This window comes from Notamacropus eugenii, chromosome 1 (assembly GCF_028372415.1).
Source record: "Notamacropus eugenii isolate mMacEug1 chromosome 1, mMacEug1.pri_v2, whole genome shotgun sequence".
Classification (NCBI taxonomy): Eukaryota; Metazoa; Chordata; class Mammalia; order Diprotodontia; family Macropodidae; genus Notamacropus; species Notamacropus eugenii.
In genome coordinates this window covers 169961712-169982613 of record NC_092872.1, presented here as the reverse complement: position 1 = coordinate 169982613, position 20902 = coordinate 169961712, and the positions used below count along the sequence as shown (strand labels likewise).

General features: G+C 43.7%; 1 protein-coding gene across 2 annotated transcripts; it reads left to right on the top strand.

Annotated features, from left to right (window-relative positions):
• Nucleotides 1-1238: 1238 nt before the first annotated feature.
• UNC45A (unc-45 myosin chaperone A) lies at nucleotides 1239-17811 on the top strand. 2 transcript variants are annotated; one of them, XM_072618695.1, is made up of 20 exons: nucleotides 1239-1517; nucleotides 1687-1848; nucleotides 2626-2662; nucleotides 2961-3136; nucleotides 5742-5834; nucleotides 6537-6704; nucleotides 7393-7561; nucleotides 7911-8081; nucleotides 9690-9861; nucleotides 10326-10626; nucleotides 12142-12236; nucleotides 12584-12725; nucleotides 13349-13489; nucleotides 13887-14014; nucleotides 14253-14319; nucleotides 15393-15506; nucleotides 15764-15879; nucleotides 16191-16308; nucleotides 16745-16900; nucleotides 17184-17811. In XM_072618695.1, the coding sequence occupies exons 1-20, from the start codon at nucleotides 1503-1505 to the stop codon at nucleotides 17436-17438; spliced, it is 2796 nt and encodes a 931-aa protein (XP_072474796.1). In that variant the 5' UTR covers nucleotides 1239-1502; the 3' UTR covers nucleotides 17439-17811. The 2 variants fall into 2 exon arrangements, with proteins under 2 accessions (XP_072474796.1, XP_072474803.1); XM_072618702.1 differs by lacking the exons at nucleotides 1239-1517; nucleotides 1687-1848; nucleotides 2626-2662; nucleotides 2961-3136 and adding an exon at nucleotides 4460-4534.
• Nucleotides 17812-20902: the final 3091 nt, after the last annotated feature.

Genomic DNA, 20902 nt, shown 5'->3' with positions numbered 1-20902 from the left:
TTTTCAATCGAAAAGCCTGGAAGTCATAAAGATTCATCCGCAGTGTAGATGGGAAAATCGGGTCAGATGAGTGTCTGGGGCCACAGAGGGATAGGGACATTAGGATGCTCAGAGTGGCCCTCCATTTCACTGGAAGAGACAGTTAACTCCCATCCCAGTTACACTTAGTAAGGAGTCAAGCTGCACGGAAAGGGGGTGGGAAACCTCTTCTTTACTCCCCAAAGGTCACAAAGGCAGCGACGTTGCTAGGTCCAACACCCGTATCTCCTGACTTCCAGCCTACTGTCCCAGGGCTCCATTTCGAATTCGAGAACCTTTGCACCTAAGAGCAGTTCTCACCTTTTGTGCCAAATCCCACGGTCACGTTTCCCTTGGAATGAAATTTATTTGGGTCAAGTCTTAGCCACCAACTCCTATTTTGGGGACCGAGGAAGAGGTATTCCCAGGAGCCCTGGAGTGGCATTCCCATTTCGGGGCGCAGTTTTCATCACTATCAGTCAGAGGTCTAAGAGCCCGGGGTGCTTGGGCAAGTCTGGGCTTCGTCAGAGAAAAGCCTAACCTAATATGGAAAGGAAAACCTGGCCAGTCACGTGAGTAAGAGGAAGGCTTTGGAGAAAACACTCCGCCCCGCCCCCCTCGGAAGCCCGCAGGGTGCGGGCATCTTGGGTCACTGGGTCCTAACGCCCTCCTGTAAAGACGAGGAGTCCGAGTTGTCAGGCCTTCAAAGGGCCGGGCTGGAGGCCCGCTTCTGCCACTTATCAGGGGTAAGGCCGGAGGCCGGCCCCTCATCAGCTCCACGGGGATAACGCCGGCCCTGAGGCCCTCGGGAAGCTGCGTCACGCGGCGGCTACGGCTGCCCGTAGGGTCCGAGGCCCAGCGCGGGGAGGGCCGAGGCCGGCCTAGAAGCCGGCGCGCTCGCCACTCCCCTTCTCCACTGTCCCCGCTTCCCGCAGGGGCTCCGGCCCGCTCGTGGCGCTGGGCCTCTACAGCCTGCTGCTCGTGGCGCTCATGACCACGGACCTCCTGCACTTCTGCTGGGGCCGGGGCCGCGCCACCCGTCAGAGACGGCCTAGAGGACCCGGGAGGAAGGAGGCGAAGGAGGAGACCCACCGCGGCCTTCCGCGGCTCCCGCTGCGTACCCGGCTGGGCCGAGCGGGGCGGGGCCGAGGCAGGCCGTGAGGGAGGGGAGAGGCGGAGTGAGGATTTCTGACAGGCGTGGCTTCCTGCGCCTGCGCGCTGTGTGGACCGGGCGGAGCCGCCCCGAGCGGCCTGTACGTGCGCGCCCCTGCGTCCGGAGAGAGGAGGAGCGAGGCGAGGAATCCTGACGGGCGCGGGCCGGCGCCTACGCACTGCGTGCACCGAGCGGGGCGGGGGCCAGGAGGGCTATACGTGCGCGCTCCACAGCGTAGGAGAGCGCGCGCGCCCCCTGCGTGCGAAGAGAGGCGGGGCGAGAATTCCTGACAGATTCGGGCGAGCGAGCACGCCTTGACGCTGTGTGGGCCATGGAAGGCCCCGAGGTGAGTGAGGAGGGTCCTGGGGTGCCGCTGCACTTCCCCACGTCTAACTCTGCCATCCTGACCATGCTCGCCCAGCCCTCCCCCTCCCCCCGGGCCCCCTGCCCGTGGCCCGCGCCCCTCCCCGCCCCCCCCCCCCCCCCCCGCTGCCCAGCCTCCTCTTCCTCCCCAGGTGAGCCCGGCGGCGCAGCTGCGGGAGGAAGGCAATGAGCTGTTCAAGGACGGGGACTTCTCGGGAGCCCTGTCCTCCTACACGAAGGCCCTGGGCCTCGCAAGCACTCCCCAGGAGCGGGCCGTCCTGCATCGGAACCGGGCCGCCTGCCACCTCAAGCTGGTGAGTGACGTCCTACTGAGTGCCGCAGGGGGCGGCCCGGGGGCTGGGGCCGGGGGACGAGGGCCCGCCGGGCGCCGGGCACGGAGCTTGGGGGGTGAGCGGGGGGGAAGCACGGTGCGAACAGCCCAGTGCCAACAAGCTCCGTCTGGGCTAAGCTGGAAATAACCTTCCAAGTAAGGAGACCCGGAGACGCCCCTTGACCACTTGGGAAGCCCCGGCCAGCTCTACCTCCTGCGGTCCTGGGTGGACTAGGGAGGGGGCTGCCACCTCTGAGTCTCCGAGCAGAAAAATGAATTTGTGAATCGAGCTGGGAAAGTCCTGGAGCTGGCAGGGCTCTGGTAGAGCCCGAAATCCAGTCCTTTCATCTCTAAAGATGAAGAAACCAAGACCCAGAGAAGTGGGAAAAATCTGACCAAGATCCCAGAGCTGAAACCAGAGCTCAGCTGCCCTTGGCTGCCGATCCAGTACACCAAGCTTCGAGTTTGAGGGTCTCACCTTCAGATTTTGAGGGACTGCCTAGAGAACTCTCTGGTCAGTTGTCTGCCTGTCTGCCCATCTCCGGGTCCAGTCAAGTCCATTCTCGGTTTGTAATATCCAAAAACTGAGGCTCAGAAATCCGCTCCTATTGTAGACGGCACTATCATGGTTGTCTAGTCAAAGATAAAGCAGAAAGTTGTCCCTTGCAACACACCTCCAGCACCCGCAGTTTAGCTAGCACCTGTTTTTTTTCCATCTAAGAAATTGAAATTAGCGATCTCATTTTTCTCTCTTCTATAGGAAGATTATTCTGCAGCTGAAGCGGATGCATCCAAAGGTAGGGGAAATTGGTCTTTACTCTCAGGTTGTGAAATTTTTCATAGGAAACATTCATTTTTCTGCTGGGACAGGCACTGGTCACAAGGTTTTCTCCTCTCCTAGGGCCACACCTGTCTTCTCTCTTCCCCACTTCCTGGGGCATTTCCTTTTCTGCAGCTACCTCACCTTTTCTGATGCTGAAGTGCTACACCCTGCATCAGTCCCCTTCTACTTCTGGCCCTTGAGATCTTTCCTTGATGCTCTACTCTGGAGATGGTGACCTCCTGAGTGCTGACACAACTCCTATTTGTGCTCAGCCATTGCAACCGACGGTGGGGATGTGAAAGCACTTTTTCGAAGGAGCCAAGCACTGGAGAAACTGGGCCGCCTTGATCAAGCCATCCTTGACTTGCAGAGGTGTGTAAGCCTGGAACCCAAGAACAAAGTCTTCCAGGAGGCCCTCCGGAATCTAGGGGGCCACATTCAAGAGAAGGTATGTTAATAAATATAGATGGGAAAATGGCTGGAAATGAAGGATCTGGGGGTCAGAGTGAACCAGAAACTGAACATGAGTCACCAAGGTGGTTCTGAATTTTTAAGGATGAAAAGGTATTGCATCATAATTATTACTATACTCATCTTATAGCCTCTCATAGACTATAAACTGCAAGAGAGCAGAGAGTGTCTGCTATAGGCCTTGCAATGCCAAATGCGGTGTCTTCTGTATATTTGATACTCCATAACTTTTCAGTGAATTCTTGATTATTAGACTGACAGAATCATAGAATTTTAAAGTGGGAAGGAACCTCAGCATCCATTTAATTCCTTGTATAACATACCTGACAAGTGGGCATTCAACTTATGCTTGAAGACCTTTAAGGAGAAAGTTCCTACCACTTCCTGAGGCAGCCCATTCCACTTTTGGACAGGTCTGATTTTTAGGAAGTTTTTTCCAACAAATATAAATTTGCCACTTTTTGCAATTTTCATCCATTGCTCCTCATTCTACTGTCAGAAGAAATCCCATCCTTCCACTTGATAGCCCTTCAAATAGTTGAAGACAGCTATCATGTACACTCCCCCCCAATCTTCTCTTTAAGCTACATATCCCTAGTTCCTTTCTATAGCATAGAATGAAGGTCTTTCACCTTCCTTATTGCCCTCATCTGGACTGAAATGCTCAATAGTTTATCAATATTCATTTTAAGCTATAGCCTCCGTAAACTGAATACTCCACATTTTATGGTTTGATGAGTTCAGGGTATGGAAAGACTCTTACCTTCTTATTCTAGTAAATTATACCTCATTTAATGTTGCCCACATTCACATTCAGTTTTGAGGCTGCTAACTTATTTTGAGCTTTCATTATATCAGATTCCCCCTATATTTATTATACAAACTACTATCTAACCATGCCTCCCCGTATTGTACTTGTGAAGTTGATTTTTAACTTAATTGTAAGAATGTACATTCATCTTCATTGAATTACATCTTATTAGATTTAGTCCAATGCTCTACATCTCTGGATCCTGAATTTGTTATCCATTGTGTTAGTTATCACAGCTAGCTTTGTGTCATATGTAAATTTGATGAACATGCTGTCTATACCTTTAAGCCAATACATTGATAAAAGCATTAACTAGAACAGGGTCATAATTTCTGGGGCTGTCCACTGGAAACTTCCTGTCAAGGTGACATCAGATCATTAAAGGTGACTTTTTGTGTTCTGAATAGGGTAGGGATAGGGACTGGACCATGATTTCATTGATATAGGAAACTCTTATCTACTAATGCCAGTCACCACCTTCTCTGCAACTTACAGTCTTAGAGAGTTGCCTCGAACACTGAGTGGTTGTGACTTGCCCAGGGTCATACAGCCAGTTTGTCAGAGGTAAGTAACGAACTTGGATCTTCCTGTTTTTAAGACCAGCTTTTTATCCACTGTGCCATACTGCTTCTCCAGTATTTCTAGATTTAATTATATTGCCATCTAAACCACAATTCTTCATGTTTTTCCACAAGAACAGTGTGGAATACTTAGCATATACTTGCTAAAATCTAGATAAATTAGATCTGTAGCACTGCTTTGATCTGCCAGTTTAATAACCCTGGTAAAAGGAAATAAGGGTGATCTAGTATGACTTATCCTCGATGAAGCTATGCTCGTTGTAATCACTGCTTCCTGGGTTAGACATTCACGTCATCTTATGTTAATGATCTATTACAAAATTTTCCCAGCATTAAAAGTTGAACTTACTAGCCTATGGTTTACCAAACCTTTTATCATCCCTTCTCTGGACCTATAGTATTTCTCCCCTTTTCCATGATCTTATCAAATTTTACTGACAATGATTTAGTTATCCCAGTTACCCACGTTACCCAAGTGGGTAGTTCATCCAGGTCAGATGACTTGAATTCTTCAGGGACACCTGGGTGCTCTTTTCCTGTCTTCTGGCTTAATCTTGATTATTATCTCCTTGTTGCTGGTTTTGTTCTTTCGTTCCCGTTGCAAAGATCATGGCAGAAGGAAGGCTATCATAGGGAAGTAGCCCAGGACTAGAGCTTCTCTCATAGATGCAAATGAAAAAACAAGACAACATAAATGATCAAAGTTAAGGAGGTATTTTGTAGTGACATATCTATACCTATACTCATCTCTTTTTTTAGAGGTCCAGGTTATAGTTCTTCTTCCAGCATCCTTTATAAATATATACTGTAGGTAATGATTTTACTACTACTAGACTTTGCCACACATGGGTGTGGTTGCTAGAGAACTAAACAATAATCTTCCTGTCAATAACTCCCTACTTCAGCATCCATACTCGAAGCTATTACTGTAGTAGGATGTGTGGCTTATAAGGAAAATAAGACCCTTTAATGTCTGAGATGGTCTGTTAGGGAAACATTTTCTTAGCTAAAGAACCAGTTTAACTTGACTGCCATTCCTAGGGCTGGAGATGCTTACATATGTTACCTGTATTTGCTACTTAAAGGCAGGGATTGAAGGATACTGGATTGGGGGAAGAAATAGGGAAATACTGCTTTTATCCAGGAACTCTGAAACAGTGATTTTCTGTGTGCCTTTTTGTTTTTCCCAGGTTCGGTACATGTCCTCCACAGATGCTAAAGTGGATCAGATGTTCCAGATTTTACTGGATCCAGAAGAGAAAGGCACTGAAAAAAAACAGAAGGTACAGACCTAGTGTAGTCAATATTGGAATAAAACACTTCCAGTGCTCTTTTCACTCTAGAGTTTGCCCTGGGTGTTTTTCACATCTGGATGTTGCTTCTTAAGACATTTGGATAACTGGTAGCTTGAACTTTAAAGTAGATTTTAGTTCTTGGGGTCTGTCCCTTTCCAGTGTCTGATTCTAGGTAAATTGGTTCACTGCTACATGTCTCTTTATGATCTGGTTTGTCACAGTGGGGTTGAGGACAGAGATTATTACTGGGCCTTTGGTTTGAGTATCCTTTGGATCTTTCCCAAAGGAGATAATGGGTTCTTTTTTAGAATCCAAAATAGTAAATTAAAATTTTTTAATCTCTTCAGCAACTTCCATCCTCAATCATCTGATGTAAAAGGGGGCATAACATGTATTTGTCAGATATAGGTAGAGAGAAAAATACCTAGAGAACAAGAGCTATGTTGGAAAGGCTGGAGATTTCAGCTATGGAGGGCTACAAGGAAGGCATCTTTCTGTTAATATCCTTGCCTTAGTTCAAGGGAGGATATGACCTCCTGGTTGGTCTGTAGAGTTTGATGTCGATAGAGGCTACAGCCCAGGTGTCCCCACTCCTAGTCTAGTGCTTCCAATACTGCTTCTGGCTTGTGGTTATTTATGGGCTGATTGGATCCCTTGACTAAATTTTGAACACTTTTTCCTTTGCTGTAGGCTTCTCAGAATCTTGTGGTACTAGCACGAGAAGATGCCGGGGCTGAGAGAATCTTCCAGAGTAATGGGGTCCAGCTCTTACAACGCCTTCTAGACACAGGAGAGACAGACTTGATGTTGGCAGCTCTACGCACGTTGGTTGGAATATGCTCTGAGCACCAGTCACGGGTAAGTATGGAGAGATTATTGAATTATGCAGGACTAAGCTAGCCACTTCACTTCATCAAACGGCTCTCCTGAATATTCAGATGGCACTGAGAAGGGAGATAGGTTGATGTATTCCCTAGAACAAGCCAATAGGACAAACTTGAACTCTGTTCCTCTATCTCAGCTTCGAATGCATTCTAAGATACGAGTTATAAGAACTTCCCCTGTCCCCACTTCAACTTTGGTAGGCTCATCCAGCACCAGAGTACACCTCTTGGGACTGGAGAGATCTTCCCTGATCTAAATCCAGATCTCCAGGGCTATTTTGGAATTTTGGCGATTGAGATAAGAAGTAAACTAGGCATTTTTTGGCCTGGCATTCATCTGAATAGTTTTTGCTAGGTTGTTGCATAGCATTCTTGGGAAGAAATAAACTGAACCAAATGTTTGGGAACCAGGGAAACCTTCGTGGAGTGGAGTAACAATGAACCCTTATGGAACTGCCCTGGAATATTTTCTTTGAGAAGCTATAACTACGGGATAATCTTGACATTATTTCAGTAGCATTACACTCAGACCAACTCTCCCACTTTGTTTTTCACTTAGACCTGATCTTTTCCAGAGTTTCTTGACCTCTGATAACCTCTCATAGTAAGGACTATATATAAGGATGGTTCCCGAGTTGAAGTGCTTGTTTCTTCTACCACAGACAGTAGCAACCCTAAGTGTGCTGGGCACTCGTCGAGTAGTAGCCATGCTTGGGGTCAAGAACCAGTCAGTGTCCCTTGCTACCTGCCACCTACTGCAGGTCATGTTTGATGCTCTCAAGGAAGGAGTAAAGAAGGGTTTCCGAGGGAAGGAAGGTGCTATCATTGTAGGTGAGTCAACCAGTTTTTATTGGGACTTCCTTCTCATGATGCTTCATTGTTATGGATCATATAAAGAATCTCCTTGATAGTACAGATATGCTTATAGTTATGTCCTAATTGTAACACATTGCTTTGGCATCCTAAGCAGCAAGGGAACTTGAGAATTGAATAAGAGTGCTCTGGGAGGGACAAAGCCCCTTATCAGATGTGGAGGTCTATCCAGATCTAAACAACAAACATTTTACTCTATTAGTTTCTTTTCTCTGCCTTCTTCCCCTTAACCCCTCCTCTAGGTTGTTGGTAAGCCTGGCATTCACATTGATTGCTAGGTTGCCATGAAATATTTTTGTCTTTGCAGATCCTTCTAGGGAACTGAAGTTATTGATCAGTAACCTTTTGGAGTTACTGACTGAAGTGGGTGTTTCTGCCCAAGGTCGAGATAATGCCCTAACACTCCTGATTAAAGTGGTTCCTCGGAAGTCACTTCGAGATCCCAACAATAGCCTTACTCTTTGGGTCATTGACCAAGGTAAGAGATTCAAATTTAGGGAAGACTCTTGGAGAGTCTGTGTGTGCTCTGTCCTTTTACTTATGTTAAGTAAGCTCAGCTGACATTCTCTCTTAATCTGTGTCTAACTGGGAGCTGTTTATTACCTGTAATAATAGTAACTTGAATTTATAAAATGATGTGTTTTTATTGGAAAAAATTATTATTATTTTGTTCTTACATTGCCTTCATTTTCGAATATATGCCATTCCTCATAATGAAGAATTTAAAAGGGGGTGGAGGGATGGAGGCAATAATACTGTTCAACAAAAGTAAGCAACTCCAACTCTGACAGCATGTGCGGTGAACCACACTTATAGACCCCCACCTCTGTAAAGAAGGAAGTTCTTTAGGGCCAAACCTGCTCCTCAAAATTACATAACCTTTCATTTCTTTTTTTAAAAATCTCTCCATTTACATTATATATATTGGTTTCCTGGTTCTCCTCTCTATATCAGTTAAAATGTTTTATTATGCTTCTCTGAATTTTTCAATTCATCATTTCTTGTGGCACAGTCATATCCATCCCATTCATATATCACAGTTTGTTAGCCATTCGCCAGTTGATGGGCATCTAGCTTGTTTCTAGTTCATTGCTGCCACAAAAAGTGCTACTATGCAGTGACTATGACAATGTAAATAGAAAGAACAAGGATCCCCAAGATTAACACGGTGTAATTTTAGTAACCCAGCTGGTCTACGGAGAAGGGAAAGGAAATGTCCCTCTTTCCTTTCTTGGCAGAAATTAGGAGACGATCGTGGTTGTAGAGTGTGGCATATGCTGTCAGATTCATTTGATATGTTAGTTTGCTGAACTGCTTTTTTGGGTTTTTTTGTTCTTTGTTACAAGAGCTTAGTTTGGAGAGGAGAAGAGAAGGAAGGATCAATCTTTCAGAAATGACGACAAAAGACGTCAATAATAGTTAAATTTTAAGTGCTGCTATGAATATTTTGTACTTTATTTAGTCAGGCAACAAGCATTTATTACAAGCTTACCATGTACCAGGCACTTTGCTAAGGGAGAGAAATATAAAGAAAAGCAAAAAACAGTCCCAGTTCCCAAGGAACTCAAGTCCAGATGGGGGGAAACAACATGTAAATTACTAAGCACACACGAGGTATGTACAAAGTAAATGGAAAATTCTCTCTGAGTGGCTGAGGCATCTGGAAAATGCCTTGTTCAGAAAGTGGAATTGTGGGTGAGTCTTGAAGGAAACTAAGAAGCAGAGGTGAGGAAGGTGGGGGACAGCCAGAGATCAGAGATGGAGTGTTCGAGTAGGCCAGCATTGCTGGACTCTGGACCATAGAGTGTGTATAAGGAAATAAAGTAGAAGAAGACCAAGAAGGTAGAAAGTAGCTGGGTTATGGGGAACTTGAAATAATCATGTTCAGTTGTATTAATGGAAATCCAATTGCTGATTTTCCTGTCTATGGCTGGCTTTGCCACAATTCCTACCAGTCTGTGTGTCCCCAGACCTGTGCAGCATTCCTTCCTGAAAAGTTTGTGCCTCTCCAGCTTCCTACATGAAAATCTGTTCCTCTTGACCTTATACAATCAGTGATTGTATCTAAGTAAAAGTGTCTTTTCAGGTTTAAAAAAGATCCTGGAAGTGGGAGGTTCAGTTCAGGAACCTCCTGGAGATATTGCTGTGACAGAAAATAGCCGGATGAGTGCCTCCGTTCTCCTTAATAAGCTCTTTGATGATCTGAAGTGTGATGCAGAGAGGGAAAATTTCCACCGACTCTGTGAAAGTTACATCAAGTAAGAAAACAGTCACAAACTTCAGCTTTCAGTGTCTTGCAAAATAAAACAAAAAACCTAGTCCCCAGAGCAAGAACCATCAGGGAAGGGTTTTCAGCAAGTAGAGCAGCTTTGGAAAAGGATAGTGAGGTCTAGAAAATAACCCCAGGTTCAGTTCCCTGTGCCACCATAACTTCATGCCAGAGAAGTTCCTGACTTCAGAAAGTACTGTTTATCTTTTGTGCCTCAGTTTTATGTCTAAAATGGATAGTCTTACTGACTTAAATTCTTAGAGGACTAAGCCATGGCAGTTAGAGCCAGAATGATGTGGTTCTTTCCCATTCCCATTGTCTCTTTTACTATTCATGGGTCCTATTATCTGGGGAGCTTCATAATGAAGAAGTAATCTGGACGATTAACCAGGGAGGGATAACAATATGAGAGCACCCTACTGCAGGCATGACCATCGGATCTGTTTTTCCCAGGAGCTGGTTCGAGGGTCGAGGGCTGGCTGGGAAGCTACGGGCTATTCAGACAGTGTCCTGCCTCCTGCAGGGCCCTTGTGAAGCTGGCAACCGAGCCCTGGAACTGAGTGGTGTTATGGAGAGTGTGATTGCTCTGTGTGCCTCAGAAAATGAGGCAGAACAGCTGGTAGCTGTGGAGGCATTGATCTACGCAGCTGGGAAGGCCAAGCGTGCTTCATTCATTACTGCCAATGGTGTTTCCCTTCTTAAGGACCTCTACAAGCGAAGTGAAAAGGACAGCATCCGAATCCGGGCCCTAGTGGTGAGGCTGGACCCTGGGTCTAGGAATAGGAGGGACAGTCTTGACAAATCCTGTTTTCACTTTCATTATTAAATATGTATTAACCACATATCAATCACTAGGGATGCAATGAAGGGTGAGATGGGGGTTTTGCCTTTAACAGGCTGACAATTTAGCTGGGGAGACATACCCATAAAAAAGATAACACTGTAAAATAACGTGTGCTAAATTAAGCCAAATGACCTTTAAAGGTCATCTCCAATCCCCTCATTTTATGCATGGGGAAACAGTCTCTGAAAGGTGAAGTGACCTGCCCATGGTAACACAATTAGTATGTGGCAAAGCTGGGCTTCAAACCCAGGTTTTCTGACTCCTCTTTCTAGTGCCCCATGCTGCCTCAGAGGCAGAACAGGAAGTCCTACAGCAATAAAAAGGAGGGAGGTGATCAGGGTAAATTAGGATTAGCCAGGAAGGTTTAATAATAGAGGTGATAACTTGAACTGGGTCTTAGATAATCAAGTCTTCACCAGGAGCAGGTTTTGTGAGGAAAGTTACTTTCTCCAACACTAGTATCTGAATATTTTTACTATAGATATGCAGCATTAGTGTTGAGTAGGAGTTTTTTAACTTTCTTGGGTAGAATAATATTTTTAAGTACATAAAAGAAAATACAAAGGAAATCTATTATAAAAAATAAAGATACCTGCCCCCAAAAATCTCTCCATAGTTTTCTTGCGGGGGGAGCGGTGGGCGGGGTTGAACATATATCTTGGGTTAATAACCCTTAGTGTAATGGAAAGAATTCTGGGCTAAAAAGTCACAAAGTCTGAATTCAAATCCTCATTCCTGGAATTAATATGACTTCATGCAGGTTGTTTCACCTCACAATGAGCCTCAGTTTTATTTGTAAAATGAAGATAGCAAAATTTGTCTTGCTTCTGCCAGAGTTATTGTGAGGATCAAGTGAGATTATATGTATACATAAGTGTTTTTTAACTAAAGCTATCTATGACTGTAAAGAAGTATTATAAAACTAATGTAACCATGTTTTCTGTGGGGCATTTGGTTCCTGGGGGTTTCTTATTTAAGGCTTACTTAGAGTTTCTATCCCCACAAGTCTCTCAGACCAAAAAGCTAGCAGTTTCTGGGGGGAAAGTTGGTAGGCATCTTGAGAACTAAGACTGAGTACCATTTAGGTTGTGGGTATGAGACCTACAGTGTCCTGGCAGGACTATTGTCTCCACTAGATGCTAGCTTACTCATCCACTATAGAGTGTCTTTTAGACAACTGAATGAATATCCTACCCACTTATGCCCAAAATAAATGATACAAAGTTCTGATGGTTTCTTCTGATAGCTAAAGACCTCTTAGGATTTATAAAACCCCTTGGGCTCTTTGATCTCCGTGGATGTGTAATAGGTAGAAGAAGCACCTCAAAAGTTTTATAAGGTTGGATTACAATAAGGGAAAGGTAGGTAATCCCTTCCTACATTCAACAGAGCCCATCAAAACTTGCATTTTCCTTTTTCTTCCAGGGGCTCTGTAAGCTAGGATCAGCTGGAGGTACTGATTTTAGCATGAAGCAATTTGCAGAAGGTTCCACCCTCAAACTGGCCAAGCAGTGTCGAAAGTAAGTTTGACATGATTATGGAATCCAAGTGTTGTTGCCCACCCAATCCAGCTTAGCTAAATAGATTTCGTGGGAAGAAACACTAGGGATATAGGGTGAGATCCTTTTCTAACTATTTTTCTTTGTTGAGGAGTGTAGAAGGGACAGTCTTCTACTTTAAAAAAAAATTTAACTTATCTTTTTTCAGCCTTCCATTCAACCTTTCCATTGCATGTATTTAGATCTTCTGCACCAGGTGAACCCCCTGTGGTGTACACAAACCATATCTGTTTGGGTTTTCCTCATTTATCTTACGAAGTCTTTTCCCAGCGCATTTTGTTGATGGTCACTCTCCCTCGTCCCTCCAGGTGGCTGTGTAATGATGGAATTGATTCAAGCACCCGGCGCTGGGCTGTGGAGGGGCTCGCCTACTTGACTTTCGATGCAGATGTGAAAGAAGAGTTTGTGGCAGATGAGGCAGCTCTGAAGGCCATGTTCCAGCTCAGTAAGGTAACCGGGAGTTTCTAGCCTGGCCACTTTGAGGAGCTTCCATACCAGAACTTGCTCGTTCTCTTTCTGGAATTACCCCAACGCTCACCCGGCCCCCCTTCCTTCACTTGGCAGGACTGAAACTAATGGAAGGATTGCGTCATGTCTTTTCTAGCCAGGCTAACACAGTAGCTTTGGTTGCTATTTTTGGAACTTAGCAAATAGAAACCATTCTCCCCAGTCTTAAGATAGCTATGCCCTGTCCATTGAATGAGGTGTATTTTTGGTGTCCATTGTATGCAACTCAAGAAATTTTAGAAATTGGACTGCCATTGATGAGGATGGTAAGCTACTGTTTACCTTTATAAAACCTGAGACCATTTTGGTCTTTGGAAATAATAATATTGTATTTGGGCAAAAGGAGCCACTCCAGGAAGGTGGCCCAATTCTTCCTCATTGAATCTTGGGTTAAGGAATATATGTAGAGAAGAAATGACCCACTCAGATTTCTAAGGATAGAAGCTCATATCTGACCTCTTGTGCCTTTTATGTTACTGTCTGAGACACATCTCCTTGGTGGGGTCCAGCCCTCAGGATGTTCTCCGGAGGCAGGGCCAGCTGAATCCCTTTTCTGTTCTTTGCAGTTGGAGGACAGGTCAGTCCTCTTTGCTGTGGCCTCAACATTAGTGAATTGTACCAATAGCTATGAGCATGAGGAGCCTGACCCCCAGATGCTGGAGCTGGCCAAGTACGCCAAACAACATGTACCTGAGCAGCACCCAAAGGTGAGCAGGGGTAAGTGAGAGGCACAGATGGGCACTCCATTAAGTCACAGGAGCATTGAGCTAGAAGGGACATGGTTCCCCTAACTAAGTAGTGTTATTATCAAATCACAGAATTTTAGAGATGAAAATGACCTTGAAATAGCATCTGGTCCAAAGTCATCATCCTGCAGATGAGGTAATAGAGGCCTCAAGAAGTTAAGTTGTCCCAAACAAATGAATGTTTACTGTTGTTAAGATGAACTGGGAAAGATTTCTCCATTTGATTAATTTAGTGTTTAACAGTTCATTCTCACTAAATTCTTTTCTAAGTGTCCTTAGTTCTTCTGACAGTAAGAAGGGGTGCTGCATGTACCGTTTGTTCGTTGGGGTTTTATACTGAAATGTCATTTTTCCCCAGGACAAACCAAGCTTTATTCGATCACGAGTGAAGAAGTTGCTTACAGCTGGTGTGGTGTCAGCTCTCACGTGCATGGTGAAGAATGAAAACCCTGTGCTCACCAATCCCTGCCGAGAGCTGCTCTCCAGGTGCAGGGAACCAGGAGGGTGTCTGCATGTCAGGGCTAAGCGATGATTAGGTGTTAGCTAGCAACTGCCCAGAGTTGTTAGGGCTTCATTTCCTCACACAAGAAACTCTTGCTTCAGGCAGACTCTATTGAAACTGGTCATTTAGCTGTTTGCCTCTCATTGGAGCAAGTGCCTAGCTCAAGAAAGAACTTTGTTCCCTGAAACTCCAACCATGACTAATTTAGGTTTCTACCCACAGGGTCTTCTTAGCGTTGGTTGAAGAAGCAGAAGACCGTGGGAGTGTTGTTGCTCAGGGAGGGGGCAAGGTAAGCTACTATTGGTAGTTACTTTCTTCTGCTAAACTAGGATCATTAGCTATAAACGTACCACCGTATACAAGAGACAAAGGCTTACAGAGCCAAAAGGGTTAGCATTGAAAAGGAATCTTCTTAGAAGTAGTTGTGTCTAATCCCTAGTTTACAAATAAGAAAAATGAGGCCCAAATTATTTTTTTTTTCCACGAGACCTCATGACTCTTACAACATTTTGCAATGTTAGTTTTTGATGTTCAGAAACTTACTTCAACTCTGTTCTATATTAAGCTATGTAACTTACCCTGAAACTCACAATGTACTTACTCCTTGTTCTGGGAATTTTGCTTTGGCCTTAGGTCCAAAACAAGAAAGTCTTGATTGAAGAGCATAGATTTCAATCTGTATTCAACAGTGAGCTTTCATTTGTTTGTATGTATACATATATAGATCATATACATATACATCTTATTAATATTATTTTGAGTGTCAACGCCAAATAAAATGAGCATTTCCATATACGTTATACCAGAGAGTATACAATCTCTAATAATTTTTGCTAGATTTCTTGAACAAAAATTATACCCTTAAGCCCATTTAAGCATCTTTAAAAAATCTCTACCAGTGATGTTAAGAGGTACTAAAAGACAGTGTGAACAAATTAATACAAACCCATCACCACTATTGGAAAAACTATTTCTGGTTTATCCCTTTATTGAAAGTTAATGGCCTCTAGCATATTATTGCATTTGGTACATATATTATTTCATAGAATTGAGTGTTCTGTAGAAGAAAGAGCAGGTTTTGGAGTCAGAACCAGGTTCAGGTCCTGGCTCTGCCACTTAGTGTGGCATTAGGCAAATGACTTACCCTCTGTAAGTTTTCTCATTTTAAAAGGAGGATATTTTAATGTGTTGTTTCAAAACCAAATGAGATAAACACTTGAATGTAAACTATTTGTTATTTTATAGCATATTTACGGTAATACATAAGAATAAAACTTTGGTATTTTCCTAATTTTTTTTTTCATTTCCATTTCTGATTTAAAGATAAATTTTTCTTGGGGGGGGGGGCATATTGCTTTTCAGGCTTTACTGCCTCTCGCTCTGGAGGGCACAGATGTTGGGCAGACTAAAGCAGCCCAAGCTCTTGCCAAGATCACCATCACCTCTAACCCTGAGATGACATTTCCTGGAGAACGGGTATGTTTTTTCCTCTCTCTGTGTCCCATTTAACTTCTTCCTCCTTCATAGCTAGACAGCGCTTTTCTCTGTGCTAGTACTGTTTCTTAAAATGGTAGCTTTGATCATCTGCAGAGAGGGAATAGCATGGGGGACAATGTTGGAATGAGTGTAATGCACTTAATAGTGTAGCCCTGCTTCATTGTTTTTCAGGAGGGATGTTTTCTGAATTAGGGAAGTAAAGGAACAACTCTAATATGCCAGTGTTTGTGTTTCAGGTCTATGAGGTTGTCCGCCCCCTTGTCTCCCTACTGCATCTCAACTGTTCAGGGCTTCAGAACTTTGAAGCACTAATGGCTTTAACCAACCTGGCAGGGATCAGTGAGAGGCTTAGGTAAGGTGAAGTCCCTGTGTCCCTGGAACTCCTAGCCAGCAAAGTGAGTTCCCTTCTCTTTCAAGCAGTGGCTACTGCTTCTTAATCTTACTCTCTAGCCTACTTAAATCCTGCTTGATTGATGAATCAGAGCTATAGGAAATTAAACAGCTGCCTTCTGGATTTTTGTGGGTGATGATAAGCCTCTGTTGGAAAATGGAGATTTCCACGACCACTAAGGAAAGTGTCTGGCCTGGGAGTACTGAATTGAGTAGGGCAAGAGATGGATATGTATAATGGGACCTTCAAATTGCTGGCCTCTGCTCCTACAGGCAGAAGATCCTAAAGGAGAAGGCAGTGCCAATGATTGAGGGCTACATGTTTGAGGATCATGAAATGATCCGCCGGGCAGCCACTGAATGCATGTGCAACATGGCCATGAGCAAGGAGGTAAGGAGTTGGGGAGGAGGGCCAAGGTACTGACAGATTCCATGCTTTGGGAGCGGTAAGAAGAAAGGAGGGGGTATAAGTGTATTCTCATAATAAAAGCTGGAAATTTATAGAGATTAAGATTTGCAAAAGGCTTTTTCCATACTTTATCTCTGGTGCTGAGAACACGCCTCTGTGGTAAGCACTACAGATGTTATCATACTTACTTTATAGATAACGAAACAGGTGAAATTACTGTCCTAGGATCATAGATTATAGCTGTCAGGCAAGATTTGAATTCTCTAATGTTTCTGACTCCAACTTGAGTACTCTCTCCATTCTATCAAATATGTAAAATGCCTATAAAAGGCAATGATTTTTTAAGAAGGCAAGTTCTTTTCACTATACTAGGCTATTCTCTAAATAGGTTATTCTTCACCAACTTTTCACATTTTAGGTGCAAGATTTGTTTCTGGCTGAAGGTAATGACCGACTGAAGTTACTGGTGCTTTACAGTGGAGAAGAAGATGAGTTACTACGCCGGGCAGCATCAGGTGGACTTGCCATGCTGACCTCACTGCTGCCCCCACTTTGTATGCGAATCACCCAGGTGGTGAGTGTCATCTCATTTTGTGTCAGTAACACTCCTCACTGTCTCCGTACTTTCCTTCTTTGTTAGGTGAGGCAGCAGGTCTTTTACATGTTCACTTTGTCATGTGGGTATAATTAGAATAAGGTTTGTGCCATCCATCCCCAGAATAAGTATAGGTCTACTGTGTTGTGTGAATGAGGAGAACCCACTTCTGGTTGAGTGATCCCACTTCTATATTGGAAGAACCTGGCACATTCTTTCTCAGAGAGCCAACCTGTGACCAAGTCTTTTTCTTTTTTCTTAGACAACACATTGGCTAGAGATCCTACAAGCATTGCTTTTGAGTCCTAATCTGGAACTGCAGCACCGTGGTGCTGTGGTGGTGCTGAACATGGTGGAGGCTTCAAAGGAAATCGCAGTGAAACTAATGGAGAGTGAGGTGTTAGAGATCCTCTCTGTGCTTGCCAAGGGTGAGGCTGGACCAGTCACAAGGGCAGCAACTGCCTGTCTTACAAAGGCGGTAGAATATGGGCTTATCAAACCCAGCAAGGAGGAGTGAAGATTTTGGGCTCATTTCCATTGCCAGGGCTGGGGCCTAGAGCCCCTTTAGCCCTTGGTTCTTAACTTCCTGTATAGTGCTTAATGCACACAGTGCCTATTGCTACACAAGGAACAAAAATGTAGAAATAGTTGTGCCTGGCTGGACAGGCAGCTCCATTAGGTAGCAATTGGAAAAAAGGAGAGGGGGCCACAAGGCAGTTTTTTGGCTATGACGCAGGGGCCAATTAAATGTGGGCACCTGGGGGGGTGGGCAAGTGGACCATCACTGGTCCTGTGGATTCTTCAGCACTCTAAAAGGGATTCCAAGACTACTACTCCTGTGTGAGCATCACCTGCTTCCAACACTATAATAAAATGTGGGAAATCCTCTACTTGCGACTGGTTTATAGAAAAGTGTCCTGGTACCTGGAGCTGTACTGGAGGGATTCATGAGTTTTATCCTATAGCTAAAGGAGTTTTTATGTAAGAAATTTTGTAGGTGGACATTGTATAAAACTGGAATAGTTTCTCCCCCCTCTTCCTCATCTGTTTTTTACGTATTCAATCCATGAGTTAATTATTAGGGAGCAAACAGACCCAGCAGAAAGGGCCCAGCTAGCCTAACGGATTTTTCCCTGAGCTGACACTTTTTGCCCACGTGTCTGTGGTTCTTTCCATGTTACGGACATGGCATGATCTAGCTCTCACTGACATCACATGCTGACTAAGGTATGAAAATATCCACTTTCCTTTTAATTCATCTAGGACAAGTTTAGTAGTTTTTTAATTGTTCCATTCATATTATCTTTAAATCTCCTTTTCTGTGACCTTGAAGGTAGGGATTTATGTTTTGTATTTCTCCCACAATTTTAGCAGACAGCATGTGATTAATCAGTTGTAAACAACACAGCTACTGCTTCTCCTCTCTCCTCTGCACTTTCTTCTGTATCTCAAGTAATCTTTCTTCTGCCCCAATCGCCCTACTCAAAATGTTCTTTAAGAAGTCACCAGACATTTCTTCTCTAGCAGATACTGCAAATTAATTACTTAATCTCATTTTAATGAGTGGAAAGAGAAGAGGGCAGAGAACAATAGTGTTTTATACATTAAAATTTGTATCCATATCTATTTACATAAGTAACAAATAGAATAAGTAGTCATTAAAGTTGACTTCCTAAGACCAGGTAGGCCTACAAAAGGATCTTTAGTTCAAGTCATTAATTTAAAATTTTTCTTGTCCAGTACAAATAAAAAGAATGTTTTAAAAGAAAAAACAAAAACCTTGTAGTGAAGTCCAGGAAATATGAAGAAGTAAAAGCAAGGAGGACTCTGACCCTGGGAGTCCCTCATCATTTTTACTCTTGGAAGAAAAATAAAAAGCAGATGAAGAAAGGGGTGGGGAGGGTGAGCAGATTCCTAGAAAAGCCCAGAAATCTGGCAGGTCTATGAAGTCTTCATCCTTGCCCCACCCTTTGAGCATAGCAGCTGCCTGTCAAGTCCCAGGGTACAGTCTCTCAGTGGCAAGCAGAGGAAATGCTGTCACGGATCATATCTTAGTTACCCATATCAGCAAGAATCATGTGAAAACACAAGGTAAGTTGCTTTGTACTGTAACAAAAAGCTCAGATACAAAAGCTATGCCCCAGGGCATGTTGAGCTGTAAAAGAAGATATAAAAGACATTCCCCATGTCTAGAAGGTACTTGTTAGTGAAGAGCTAGTACCCAGGAAGGCAAAAGGGCTGGAACACTGGCACTTCAAGCTTGTCTTACAAGGACAAGACGTTTATCATTCTCTGAAGCTGAGAGTCCTGTTGGGACCTGCTGACAAGCTAATCTCATGCTGAAGTACATGATGTGTGAGAAAGTAGAAGCAAAAGGTAAAGACAGTAACAAGTTAATGGATATTTAAACCATAATAACTAGAAATATATGTATTTTCTCAGCATAAAGGCTGTGAGAAATAGTAGTTAGCAGCTATGCAACAGGGAATTCTGTTTCATGAATGTATCTGGCTTGCACCTGACCAAAGGAACAGCTACGATGAGAACCCTTTGCTTATAAGTCGGTAGTGACAGGGATATAAAAAATGTTCATCCTTTTGTTAGATGGAGCTGAAAAGTTTCAGAAGATTTACAGATGGAAGGAGCCTTAGAGGTCATGTAGTTATGCTCTTTCCATTTATTATGCTAGCTTGACTCCTATTCCAGTTTTGTATTTGGATTCTAATTTAGGAGAGGCATAGGGCTGGGCCTGGAGTCAGACGGACCTGAGTTCAAATCCGGTCTCAGACATTAGCTATGTAACCCTGAGCAAGTCACTTAAACCTCAGTTTCCTCAATTATAATAACAATCCTTTCCTCCCAGGGTTGTTTAGGGATCAAATGAGGTAATATTTTTGAAGTGCCTAGCATAGTACCTACTACACAGTAGGCACTTAATAAATGCTTTTTTCCTTCCATACAATTCTAGAAAATTCTATGAGACTATCAGTACATAGGCAGGGTGTTGTCCCCTCCCAAACTGTGCTGTGCTTTAATGGCATTCACTAACCCAATTTGAATTAAGCTTTCCAAGCCAGCAAGCTGCCATTTTTTATATTATTCCTGCTGTCTTTTCTCCAAATGATTCTTCTGTGACTCAGAGTCTGACTTTTCAACATCAGGCTTTGCCTCATGTATTAGGCACCATTCCATGCTTCTTCCAGGTTGTTCTGGATCTGCTGCAGTGTAACATCCCCGCTCCTGTTTGCTGGTTCTTTAGTTGGTACAGCAATAAGAACCATCAGTGATAAGTACAACATCAAAGCAAAATGGGGGTGGGGAGGCACAGCACACACAAAATGGAAGGTAAGGGATGGACACGGACTAGATGCTCTCCCCGTCCCTACAATTTAGCAGGAGTATGATGCTCAAAGAGTTCACAGCTTTTGTTTGTTTTACTTACTCCTTTCTCTTTCTTCAAATGAAACATCTCACATTGTTCCATACATATTCTATGAATTTCTGGCCATTTCACCACTAAAGCCTTGGAATGTTTCTTTTCCCACATTTCAATCTGTGCTTTCAACTTCTCTTCCAGCTGATGTCATTAAAAAAAGGAAGGCTTACTATCAATAGCTTGCTAATATTTTATTAATCTTGCTGTCCTCAAAGGCTAACTTCTTCCATTCAGAGGCTGATTGTGCTGTTTCAGTATGTTTGTGACTCTAAGCAAAACATGAGAGCAAGACAGAGAATGCGTGTAAAATTGATGATCAGGAAACCAAACCTTGGCTTGTTTAGAAAACACATGATGGACGAGAGAGATAAACCACAAGCATTCTTTATAACATTTTTCTGCTTTGATGGCCCCTGTTGCTAAGGCATTCAGCAAGACCCAAGTCTCAATGGCTTATGAGTGAGGAAGCTCCATCCTGAGAACCTCCTTTGCTACCTAATGAACAGTTCTAGTAAGGATGACCTTCCTGAGAAACACAAATATGT

Coding starts and splice junctions, on each gene's coding strand:
- UNC45A (XM_072618695.1), top strand. Junction 15,880..16,190: donor GGGATCAGTGAGAGGCTTAG/GTAAGGTGAAGT, acceptor CTGCTCCTACAG/GCAGAAGATCCTAAAGGAGA. Junction 16,309..16,744: donor ACATGGCCATGAGCAAGGAG/GTAAGGAGTTGG, acceptor TTCACATTTTAG/GTGCAAGATTTGTTTCTGGC.